The sequence below is a fragment of the Spermophilus citellus genome, assembly GCF_964194105.1.
Source record: "Spermophilus citellus genome assembly, chromosome: 5".
Taxonomy (NCBI): domain Eukaryota; kingdom Metazoa; phylum Chordata; class Mammalia; order Rodentia; family Sciuridae; genus Spermophilus; species Spermophilus citellus.
In genome coordinates, this window is record NC_138186.1 from 37849301 (window position 1) to 37862867 (window position 13567).

Sequence of the window (13567 nt, forward strand, 5' to 3'; positions counted from 1 at the left end):
ATGACATGGCCTTAGACCCAATGGCCTGTCTATAACATTTTCTTTTCTTAAGGGCTGGAGAATATCATGTTAAGGCAAGTAAGCCAATCCCCCTAAACCAAAGACCTAATGTTTTCTCTGCTAAGTTGATGGTGATCCACAACGAGGGAAGTGAAAGCTAGCATGAAAGAAATGAAGAAACTTTGAATAAGACAAAGTGGAGGGAGGTGATGGGAGATGGTATAGAGGTAGGTAAGATGGTGGAATGAGATGAAAATCTTGTTGTACACAAAGTAGAGTTACATGGGTTTTGTAACTATACTTTCTGTACAACAAGAGAAATAAAATTTTGTGCTCCATTTGTGTACTATGAAGTGAAATGCATTCTGCTCTATTAGCAAGTTAGAACAAATTAATAAATTGATTTTTAAAAATTCAGGAAAGAGACTTGCCTTTCCCTAGATCTATATATAAACATATATGTGTGTGTATGTATGTATGTATATATATATATATATATATATATATATATATATATATATATGCATATATTCTATATATAACATGCACATATTTAATGTATATAATTTATGAACATTTTTTTCATATTTTTATCGATTTTTTAAAATAAATGACAACAGAAGCATTACAATTCTTATTCCATGTATAGAACACAATTTTTCATATCTCTGGTTGCATATAAAGTATGGTGATACAAATTTGTGTCTTTGTACATGTACTTTTGATGATGGTCTCTATCACATTCCACCATTCTTGCTAATCCCCTGCCCCCTTTCTTTTCCTCCCACCCCTCTTCTTTATTGAGAATCCATCTATTTCTCTCATGCTCCCCTTCCCTACCCCATTATGAATCAGCTCCTTATATTTGGCATTTTTTTTTAATTGGCTAACATCACTTAGCATAATCTTCTCCAATGCTATCCATTTACCTGCAAATGCCAGATATTATTATATACCTAGAAGACACAGAAAGCTCCACCAGAAAACTTCTAAACTAGTAAATAAATTTAGCAAAGTAGCAGGGTATAAAATTAACACCCATAAATCAAAGGCATTTCTGTATATCAGTGAAAATATTCTGAGAAAGAAATGAAGAAAACTACCCCATTTACAATAGTTTCAAAAAAAAAAAAAAACCAAAAAGATACTTGGGAATCAACATAATGAAAGAGGTGAAGGGTCTATACAGAACCCTAAAGAAAAAACTACAGAACCCTAAAGAAAAAAAATCAAAAAAGACCTTAGAAGATGGAAAGATCTACTTTGCTCATGAATAGGCACAATTAATATTATCAAAATGATAATGCTACCAAAAGCACTATACAGATTTACTGCAATTCTGATCAAAATCTTAATGGCATTCCTCATAGAAATATAAAAAGCAATCATGAAATTTATCTGGAAAAATAAGAGACCAAGAATAGCTAATGCAATCCTTAGCAGAAAGATTGATGCAGGTGGCATCACTATACCAGACCTTAAACTATACTACAGAGCAATGGCAACAAAAACAGCATTGCATTTGGGAAAAAAAAAAAAAAAAAAGACTGCAGACGAATGGTACAGAATAGAGGTCACAGAGACTTACCCACAAAATTATAATTATTATATATTAGACAAAGTTGTCAAAACATGCACTGGAGAAAAGATAGCCTCTTCAACAAACCACTATCTCTCGCCATGTACAAAACTCAACTCCAAGTGTATCAAGAACCTAGGAATTAAACCAGATACTCTATGTCTAATGGAATTGAACACAGGCTCTAATCTTCATCATGTGGGATTAGGCCCCAATTTCTATAATAAGACACTGATAGCACAAGAATTAAAACAAATAATCAATAAATGGGATAGAATCAAACTAAAAAGTTTATTCTCAGCAAAAGAAACAATCCGTGAAGTGAAGACAGAGCCTACATTTTAGGAGGAATATTTTACTTCACACACATCAGATAGAGCACTAATCTCTAGGGTACATAAAGAAAACAAAAAACTAAGCAAATAATAATAATGATGATGATGATGATGATAATAATAATAATAACCCAATCGAGAAATGGGCCAAGGATCTGAACAGAGAAGAGAATATGCAATCAATCAACATTTTTTTTTAATATATCTGATTGGTTATGGTCCTCTATTTTCAGGACCAAGAACAGTTCTGGTTCAGTTTCTAAGGAAGGGAGACACAAGCAAGAGATATTCTCAACTCTCCATTATAAATTATCAAATACAATTATCTATGTCATATTCTAAACATAGCTCGACATGGGAAATATAGGTTTGGAGCTGAGAACATTTTTATTAGAAACACAGTATAAAAAAAAAGAAAAAAGAAACATAATTATTTGTACCAATCTGTTCAAATGAATCCCCATCTTGTACTAACCAATCACCCTTAACCCAACTTGTTACCACCAGTGAATATGCTAATCATGTTTTAGAGTTGTTTATGATTTTCCCAAGGTGTGTGATGATTTGCTAAGAGATGTTATGATGTATGTGGGGTACCTGCCTTCCCCAAAGAGTGTAAAACTGCTGCAAACCCCGGGCTCAGGGCCTCTAAGCCACCAGTTGCTGTGTGTGTGGAGGACTGAGCTAGCTCACAATAAACACCTATTTGCTGCATACATCTATCTTGGTCTCTGGTGGTCTTTTGGGGGTCCCGCATTTGAGCATAACAGTCTCTCCTGAAACCCATGGGAAAAGAGGACAGCACTCCAGTTCTCTAGGACTGCAGTTTTATAGCACAAAAATTTGCAAAATGGGGGTGTTTGAGACCTTACATGGACAACAGGATTTTGACAAGCATAATACAAAGGCATGTAGTAGGTTAATGGTCTAAATGGTTCAGCACTTAGGGAGTAAGTTTAGATCACAACATCAGAATTTATGATGCACCAATAAAGTTTCAGAGTGAGTTGTTATTTGGTCAGGGAAAGCCAGAATTTATGAGTCATCACTAAAGTTTCAGGGAGGGTTGTTATCTCATTGGGGAAAACCAGACATGGGTGAGTTCAAGGCTCTGGCAGGCATTTCAAGCAAGTTTACAAATCACAGTAATTTATAATGAAGCAGAAATTAACTTTTCATGCCTTTGTGATGAAATGGCTTCCAATCTTAAGAGGAAATTAGGCTGGATTTTTCACTTGCTATAGCCATAGCTTTTAAAGTATATGTTTCATACTTTAACAAGCATGAGCATTAAAGTATTAATATTAATTATTACTAATTTTTTAAAAGACTGAGTAAAACAGGAACTAAGCTATTTGTTATTAAATGCATAAAAATTTTGATTAATATATTGATAATATAAACGTGGAAAATTTTGACAATGATAAAAAGACATTTAATATAAGGGCTTCAATACTATAAGTCCCTCATGTTCAGTGGGTCAGTCCTTCAATGATTTTTTCATTTTTTTAGGCCATTTTAAATTACACTTCTGCAAATGTTTGTTAAGTATACAAATTTAAGATTTTGTATTTTGTAAAGTAGAAAAATGACAGATTTGAGCTCCTGTCAGGATTTTAAACCTTATAAGCCATGTGGGGCATCTTAGTACTTTTTTTTTCATATTTGCACACAGTCCAATTCTAGAGAGGAATGAGTTGGAGATATAGTCTACTGTCCTGAGCAAAAGAGAAGTTGCCTTAGGCTATTTCTAAATCTTTTAACTTTTCTAATTTTTCAGAATTTTTTGTAATTAAAAAAAATTATTTATTTTAAGAAATGAATTGTTTTAAATTAATCATTTACCTTTCCTACATTATTTTTCACTTTTTTTGATTTTTTTTAGAAGAACTAACAGAATATAATTCCAAAAGTATTCCATGTAAATTTAAAGGTATGTGTCTAATGATCAAGATAGAAAGCAAAACAGAATTCCAAAAGTGTTCCATGTAAATTTAAAGGTATGTGTCTAATGATCAAGATAGAAAGCAGAAGCAAAACATCATCTAGTTTGATGATTCTGCCTCAAACTAGAGAATTACTTATTTATTTCTCCCATTATTCACTAGGTTCCTGAGGTTGCAGAAATCACCAAACAACAAAGAGAAAAGTCTCATTAGTTTGTTTTTCACAACCAATTAAAGCTAAAATACACTAGAATCAGTGTAGTTTGAGACCAAACTGTGTTTCTAAATAATAAAAATAATATGTATACATAAATATATAAATAAATATAAAATAAAATATAATATTAGATAGATTTTTTTTTCCTGAATAATCATCTTGTACATATTTCCCTTTAGACACAGTTCTGGGAACAAAGTGTCACAAATAAGACATGGATTCTACACTGCTACACAGAGTAATTAAGGCACATACTAAGAGCTTGGTATAAAACTTGGCACAGAGACGTAAATAACTAGAGAACACTATAAAAAATTATACCTAAATGCTAAGCAGCAAATTCATAGTCTTTAAGTACATGAAGAGACAAGTTATCATAGCAAATTTTATAACTCAGTTGCTGCTAATATACAGATAGAGATATTTATTAAGAGATGGTTTTATGCAGATTTTTAGTTTAAAAAGGAAAAGATCAAATAATGTAGGTGATTTAAACATGAGCAATAATATTTTTCTGCATTCAGTATCTTTTTCGCAGATATATGAATTATAATTAATTCCAACCAGTAAAATGCAGAAATAGTGTAAAGATTATTCACTATGAGTAAAACTACTTAAAAAGAACCAAAACTTCCATTCGTGTCCAAATGTTTATTCCCTGACAAAAAGACTGCTTCTCTTGAACCATTTCTGTAGATATGATTTTCTTGTAATAAATATTTTGGTGATTTCTTCGCATATTATTTAATATTTATGCTTCACATTTTATCTTTCTTCCTATTTTACTACCTATATTCTGAAAGAAAAAAATTTCTAACTCCTAAACTCCCTTGATATTTGAGCTATCTTTTAATTTTTAAGCTTATATTATTTCTTTAATGACTACTGTGCTTTCAGGAAAGAATGACTATTATTATGCACCTGGCTCATTTACAGGAGTTTTGTTGTGTTCTCTGGTTTTATTTACAGTGAAGTTTAAAAAAAAAAGGTTAATGTTGAACCAAAACACAAAGAAAAGACCACCAACTCAAATTTTAAATCAAATTAAATCAAGATTGTATTGTGTACACAAAAGCTGGCCAGGACTGTCTCTTACAAGATTCTATACTAGAGATCATCCCCCTGATCTTCAGGAAAAAGTTTTTACAGCACAAAAGGTTACAAAGGAGGTGGGTGTCTAAGGTCCTTACAGCTAACAATATTTTGACAATCATAATACAAAGGCAGATAGCTGGTTAAGGATCTACATGGCTAACATTTCAAGGGAGGGAATAAATTCAGCTCCAGACATTAGAATTTATGAGCTGCCACTGAGATTTCGAGAGAATTGTATTTTGGTCAGTGGGAGCCAGGATTTATGAGGCACCAGTAAGGTTTTAGAGAGGGTTGATATCTGGTAAGGGATAGCCAGGCATAGGTGAATTCAAAACACAGGTAGAAACTGCAAGCAAGTTTAAAACATCAAAATATTGTCAGGCCAAAGAGAAATTTTAGTTTTCTTACAGAAAACAGAAATAAACTTTTTACCTCTGAAAGCTCTACAATTTTTTTTTTTTTTGTATTTTCTCACATCTAATGGCTTCTGGCATTCCTTGGTTTGTGACCATAAATGCTTCTCTTCTGTGTTTATAGGGCTTCCAAAACATAAAATATAGATAAACCCTTCTCATAGGGAAGGTGTTTCTAACATAGCAAGAAACTACACTTTAACCCACAGCGTCTGACAACCATATTATAGGATATAAAAGACCTCCAATATCCTTGTTCTCCCTATCATTGTTTGCAAAGATTGACAAAAGTCAATTCATTGCACAGAATGAGTGAGGTGAGTCTCTGCTCTGCAGTCCAGAACAGGTGGCAAAAGAGCCCCAAAGTGAGTTTAGGACAGGGTTTTACATGACATAACTGACAAACTCCAAAAAAAAGAGAAAACATAAATTCAGAGAGAACCATACCCACATAATCTCATTTGACAGAATTAAATTTATAAGAAGAACAGAGGACAGAGGCAAATCTAAAGGGATTTAACTATATTTTCTTTTTCTAAATTGCTATTAATATCTCCCACAATTATAGAGTTCTGGATCCCTCAGTTACTCCTTTACCATTACCTTCAACATACAATGCATGAGGCACACTGAATTTACTCTCATACTCATGTATTTATCACTTATTTTTTCAATAGAAATGCATATGTATATGAATATATTTTTTACCACATTTCCAAGATTCTACCCTGAAAATTTCTGTGATATCACTTCCCTGAAATGCATTTTCATTATTTCATGTCAGTTTATCTAAGTATTCCATATCATGCGTTGGAAAAGATGAGACAACTCGAAGGCCCTTCTTATTTGACTATTTATAAACTATAATTAAAGGTCAATCTTAGTACCTCCACAGAACTTAAGTCTCATTCACCTTTCTCATTCATAGTGCTTTATTATTTAAGTAGGTAGTAGAAATTTTATTTTGAAGAAGAGTAAATGATTTAAAGCCTTTCAGTGTACTTTAGAGGATCCCAAAAATCTACATTTGTAGTTCTTAAACAACCTTATCACTGAAAGATCTGGATTACACTCCAGGATGGACACTGATACTATGCTTCCATGGGAAATGGTTTCTTGGTTGTGAATATTGTCCTTTCCCTTTCCCCTATAGTCTTGAAAATGTGTGAATTGTAAACTTTTAGAATCATTATTTTCAACACACTTAGCATGGAACCATTTGATAATAGGAGACATCTACATTCTGAAAAAAAGAAGACCCTTCACCAAGCCCTAAAGAAGTGATAAAATAATCTCTGGAAAAAAAATAACAGTCATCCATTAGATTATTTTTTAAAAAATACTAAGAATAAGTTTAGTTAGTAATACATTACTGTACTAGGAAAAGTGATATAAATGCAATTTTTAAAGTTGTTTCTGACTACTACAAAGAGAGTATAAAAAGCTGGGTACATGGACTGGAGTTGTGTCTCAGCGGTAGACTACTTTGCAAGCATGTGCAAAGCACTGAGTTTGATTCTCAGCAATACATATAAAGAAATCTTTAATTTGGTTTTATTTTTTAAACACATGACAGCGGAATGCATCGCAATTCTTATTGCACAGATAGAACAATTTTTCATATGTATGTTCACATCATAAGTATGTTCACATCAATTCCTATCTTCATATATGTACTTTAGATAATAATGTCTATCACATTCCACAATCCTTGCTAATCTTTACACAACACTCCTACATTGGCTACTTCACATAAATTTGCCTCAGGGATTTAATGCATTAATCAAATAAATTTTCTGCAGCCTATGCAGAAAATGTTGGAATGGTTATTATAAAAATCTAAAATTGTCATGTATGGTGGCATATGCCTGAAATTCTAGAAGCTATGAAAAATGATGCAGGAGAATGGTTAGTTCAAAGACAGCCTCATTAACATAACAAGGCTACAATCAACTTAGTGAGAGCCTGTCTCAAAATATAACATAAAAAGTAATGTGGATGTGTCTCAGTGGTATGTACCCCTGGGTTCAATATTCAGCACCAAACCAAACAAAACCAAGTAAATATCTCATAATTAATAGGGATTCCAGGGTACACAAATATGTAAAAATATTGATGACAATATAAAACCAATAAATATATTTTTTATAAAAGTGTTAAGGTTCTTTAAAAGCCCAAAATAAAAATGCCACATAATCCACTAGTAATAATTTGGGATAGCAGTGCAAAATTCTACATGCCTGAACTCCCAGTGGCTTAGGAGGATAAGAGGTAGAAAACTAGGGGTTTATTCTCAAGTTAAAGTCCAGCCTCAAGAACTTGGCAAGGTCCTAAGAAACTCAGTGAAACCCTCTCTCAAAAATAAATAAATAAATAAATAAAAGTGTTGGAGATTGGGTATGTAGCACAATGGTAAAGTGCCCTGGGGTTAATCTCCAGTATTTAAATAAATAAAAAGATACAAATAATAATTCTTGGTTGAAAAAAAATGTCATACAATCCACTAATAACAACTTTGGATATATATATATAAAGGAATTTGAATCCTTTTGCTAAAGATATTGCCACGTGTCTATTTTTATTGTATCTTTATTCACAGTATCTAATAAAAGGAATCAAATGAAGTACCTTTTAGATAAAAAGTATATCAGAAATGCCTTCCAGCTGCAAAGCATCCAATTAGTCCATCCCTTCAGAAGCTACACACTTAAAATTCAAACTGGTCCCTAGAAGGCAAGACTCAGAGAGTGGTGTTTTCTAAATATTCCAAAAAAAAATTGGAATCTCTGGAAACCTTGTTTCAGATGTTCTAAAACTCAGAACTAGGTCATATGGGAGGTCAGAATGAGAACACAACATATAGTAGATACTTTAAGGGGAATCTTAACTCAGACACTGTCATAACTGAAAGCAGTGTTGGAGATAAAAAATAGATTCTGTTTCACTGATTTCTGGGTTATGGATTCAAATCAAACATATATAGAAAAAAGTTAAGGCTACTGGTTAAAATCTATGTAAAACAGGTATTAAAAATGTTCCAGGGACTGGGTGTGTTGGTGCAAGCCTGTAATCCCAGTTGCTGAAAAGGCTGAGGAAGATGTATCAAAAGTTCAAAGCCAGCCTTAGCAAAAATGAGGTGCTAAGAAACTCAGTGAGATCTTGTCTCTAAATAAAGTTGAAAAAAGAAGAGAAAGAAAACAAAAAAAACAAAAAACAAAACAAAAAAAAAAAAACCCCTGGGGATGTGTATTAGTAGTCAAGTGTTCCTGAGTTCAATCTCCAATATCCCCCATAAAAAATGTTCCAGGGGGCTGGGGCTGGGGCTCAGTGGTAGCTCACTTGTCTGGCACATGTGAGGCACTGGGTTCAATTCTCAGCTCCACATATAAGTAAATAAAATATAGGTCTATCAACAACTAAGAGAATATATATATATATATATATATATATATATATATATATATATATATATATATATTTATTTATTTATGTTTGTTTGTTTTGTTTTGTTTTTGTTTTTGTTTTTTAAATAATGTACCGAGTTATTGATATGGACTTTGATCTAATTTGCTGTGTACTTTAGCCCGTAAGATTGAAATTGGCCAGGCATGGTGGTGCATGCTTGTAATATCAGCTCTTTACAAGACTAAAACATAAGGAACATGAATTCAAAACTAGTCTCAGCAATGTTGAGGCACTAAGTAACTCAAACCCTGTCTCTAAGTAAAATACAAAATAAGGGTAGGAATGTAGCTCAGTGGTAGAGTGCCCCTGACTTCAATCCCTGGTCTCTCCCCCCCCCCAAAAAAAAATGAGGCTGAGTAAATAGCTCAGCTTCTAGAGTGCTTGCCTTCTAAGCATGAGGCCCTGGGGTCAATTCCCAGTACAGAGAGAGAGAGAGAGAGAGAGAGAGAGAGAATTGAACTTGCATGTAATTTAAATTCAAGTTAGTCCCACTTTTATTTTTCCTGCCACACCAGGCAGGAAAAGCTTTTCCTAAAATTTTGGAATGTTTCTGTGGGTTTTTTATTTATTTATTTTTATGTGGTGCTGAGGATCCAACCCAGGACCTTTCACATGCTAGGTGAGTGCTCTATAGCTCAGCCACAACCCCAGCCCCTTCTGTGGGTTATTTTAATAACATGGTCTGGCCATAAATAAGTAAATAAACAAATACATTAATAAATAAATAAAACATCAATTGATGACCCATTACCGTTTTTAAAATTTATTAACTGGGACACATAAACCTCATTTAGGAGAGATTCATTCTTTTTAATGTCACCTAATTTTATTCTGCTTCTCATGATGTGAAAATCTCAGAATGATAAATTAAACTCTTTTAAAAACGCCCTCATTTCTTGTAGAAAAACATAAATGATGCATCCAATTGAAATAAAACATGAAAAAATAATGATTGATAATGCTGAAAGTGGAGTTTTGAGATGAACCAAAATTTCTCAGTTTGCCAATTGCATCTGGGTGCTTGTCTCATAAATTTTGAAGAAAAAAAATCTAAGAAATAGAATTCCCACTATGTGATATGAGGAATGATTCCAGAAAAAAAAATAAATAAAACTCATCTTGATGTGCCATCTTAGAAGTTTACTAATGGTTTTGGGCAGAATGTGGAGCATAATGCATTTAGAATAGCTTTGGAAAAGGCATCCTGACTACCACAGGGGTTCACTTTCATTCTTTCTGTGACCAATTCTTTTATCTTCAAATTCAATCAGGAATCACCCCTGGGACAAAGGACTTTGTTGAAGGTGTTCCCACAAGTGGGCTTCAAGGTCTTTTACATTTGAAATAGGACTTAATGGTGCTCATTAACATATCTTTCAGTTAGTGGCCAGGTGTGTTTGAGTGAGACCCCTTATCCACATTACATGGTTTATTATACTATCTATTCTATTTTATACTTATTCACTGTGAACTGAGAATCCTAGTTTTGGATGTGTGAACAGAGAGCTAGAAAACTAGGGGTTTATTCTGAGACCTATGGAGAGCTAAACTGAAGTTCTGGATTTCAGATGTCTGTTCTGGATTTGAGATACTGCTTCCCCTACATTTAAAAATCTCAGGACTCACGAAGAGAATGAGTTAAAAGCCAGCATCATCAAATTTGTGAGGCCCTAAGAAATTCAAAGGGACCTTGTCTCTAAATAAAAATATTTTAAAAAGGGGTGGGAATGTGAATCAGTGAATGAACACTTCTGAGTTGAATTTATGCTACCAAAAAGATAACAACACACAAACAAACAAACAAACAAACCCTTATGAGTAACAAGCCCTAAAATCAACAGCCTATCTCATGCATGAGTACAACAAATGGATTTGGGGTCCTCTCCTGATAATTATCTCAGTCTTCACTATGCAATCTGGAGTCATGCTGGACTCATGGGACATGGAAGCCCACAAAGGGCTTTAGAAAGAAGCTGAAAACACCATACAATTATGGAACAAAATGCCCAGGTTTTCAACTGCTGATGTAAGCCTCACTAGACTAGTAAGAGGGAGGTGAAGGCTAAGCTACCACAGAGAGACCCTCTGGCCACAAGACTCTGGAGAGGACCTGGAGAAGTCTCTAGCCAGAACTGCCAGTTTCCACCATTGCCACTCCTGTCAGCCTTAAGCCACCTTCCTACGCAGTCTCAAGATAACAAGGCACACTTACCATTTCCTGGCTTTCAGGGTTCTCAGTGGTCTCCCTGTGGTTTGTTTTCAGCTTCTCCATAGCACAGAAACCTGGGCTCAGGATGCAGGACAGAAAGCCTAAAAAAGATTGAAACAATGGCCGCTCCGGACGCAAAGGGAATGGAAGTTTGTGGAAGCCCACCCCCTCATCACCGGCTGCACCAAGATTGGACAGTTCTCGCCTAAGAGACTGATTGGCCAAGGCTTCAGGCACTGTTTCCAACCTCAGCCAACTGGGCGCAGAATCAAAGCCTGAATGACAGGCTGCTCCATTATCACTGTTAAAAGACTACAAAACAAGTGCTTAAGAAGTGGCTCAGGCGGTAGCGCGCTTGCCTGGCATGCGTGAGGCCCGGGTTCGATCCTTGCCGGGGCATACAAACAAAGGTGCTGTGTCTGCAGAGATACACTCTCTTGCTTTTTTTGTTGTTGTTTTTATTAAAAAAAGACTACAGATCAGGGCGGAGGATATAGGTTAGTCAGCAGAGTGCTTGTCCTGCACTACACACATACACTCCCGCCAAAAAAATGAATTAAGTAAAGGATTTGGGGGCTTAGGGTTATGGTTCAGTGGTAGAGTGCTTCCCTAGCATTCGAGAGGTACTGGGTTGAACACCCAGCACCACATTAAAAAACCAACCAACAAACAAATTACTAATGGTAGTGTGTCCATCTACAACAAAAATATTCAAGAAAACAAAGACTGTGTATTGGACTTGTGCACCCTGACTACAGAACCCATAAACACTTTTTATAAATAATATTTACATATATGTCTTCAGACAGTGTTTAAAATTCTCCTGTGATGGCTTTTCAAGTAACTTATATTATAGGTATGTTTCACAACCCTGAAATCCCCCACACCTCAATTATGATTATTATTATTATTATTATTATTATTATTATTATTATTATTATTATTATTTGATGTCCTGTTAATTGCATTAAATGCCTCTGTATGGGGTTATTTTAAGGTAAAGTTTTCTCCCAATAATAGGACCTAGCCCAGAGAGAAGTGTACTGACACTTATAACTGTTTATAAGGTTAAAGCAATTTGTGAATAAATATGCATTTTTTATGAAAAGGATATTACAATTACTTTAATGTTTTTTTAAAATTTTTCTGTTTTTTGTCTCATAAAAAAAACTGTTTGAGCTTTAAACTCATTAGCAATGTCCTTATTTCCTTTCCCCAAGATAAAGTGACTCACAGGTATAATTCAAATTATTGAGACTCATAAATTTTGGATCCTTTATTTTAACTAGTGAAGTCTAAAGATTTTCTTTTTATTTTCACCTTTAAATGAAGCCCACTTTTTATAACTTTCTTGTTGTGTAACTGACCTTTAATATTCTGCATATTTTACCCCCATTCTGATCACTTTGGACTACTGATGTTTTGATGGAGGGGATCTCAAAGTGGTCATGCACAAGGTAGGAAATGGATACAGTAAGATATAAGACTAGTGATTGCTGAGTATGTAGATTTTTCTATACAAAATAAGTATTGGTGGATGATATGGGGGTAGGGAGAAAAAGAGCAATGAAAAAAAGAAGAAAAACTTGAACAGTAGAGGGGTTCAGATGCTACAAGTCTACAATGATAGCGTGAATATAGAGGGTAGTGTTCTTGGAAGCAGCAATAAAATTTGAGGGGAAAGAAAAAGGTAATTTTTTGCACAGTTCCCAAGTGAGAGAGCCAGGTGAATGGGTTCTGTGTTCAACTCTTCCCACCTAGGAGTGGAATTTATAGTTCATAGGGTATGTCTCAGTAAGTAGTAAAACACCATTTCTATGTACCTTTACACTTTTTCATGGCTACAAGCTGACTTTGACAATTCCAGTCACATTACATCTTTGTACTTGTTAGTTATTCATTAATTAATTCATTCACTACATTATTTATTTGTTTTTTATTAATTCACTTTTTCTTTAGTTGTCATTGTTTTTACATTACTGGTGATTACATAATTGCATAAATATTCTGAATGTTGACTTTTTGTTAAATATTGTTTTATGTGTTTATTCATACATTTACTTTTCATTGAAATGTTTTTCCTTTGCCAAGCCTTATTTATATTATACCTCAATCTTCATTTATGAAGACTAGATAAAATCATATTATTCCAAATAACTCAAGGATTTATCATCTTGGCAGAACCCTAATCACCCGCTAAAGTTGACCCAGTCTGGATCAACTAAAAGGTGTGTCAAAACTCCTCTTTTTTCTTATGCACACTTTAATAAAGAATTCCTCTCTTACTTTTATATTTTGGAGAGCAGAC

General features: G+C 34.0%; 1 protein-coding gene across 1 annotated transcript in view; it reads right to left on the reverse strand.

The window, feature by feature from the left end:
• The window catches only part of LOC308649114 (uncharacterized protein), a 32307-nt gene extending 20924 nt beyond the window's left edge, over window positions 1-11383 (reverse strand). Inside the window, exon 1 of the mRNA XM_081294486.1 lies at window positions 11263-11383. Coding sequence (XP_081150612.1) covers window positions 11263-11322 — 60 coding nt within the window. The 5' untranslated portion in view covers window positions 11323-11383. The remainder of the gene's footprint in view (window positions 1-11262) is intronic.
• Window positions 11384-13567: the final 2184 nt, after the last annotated feature.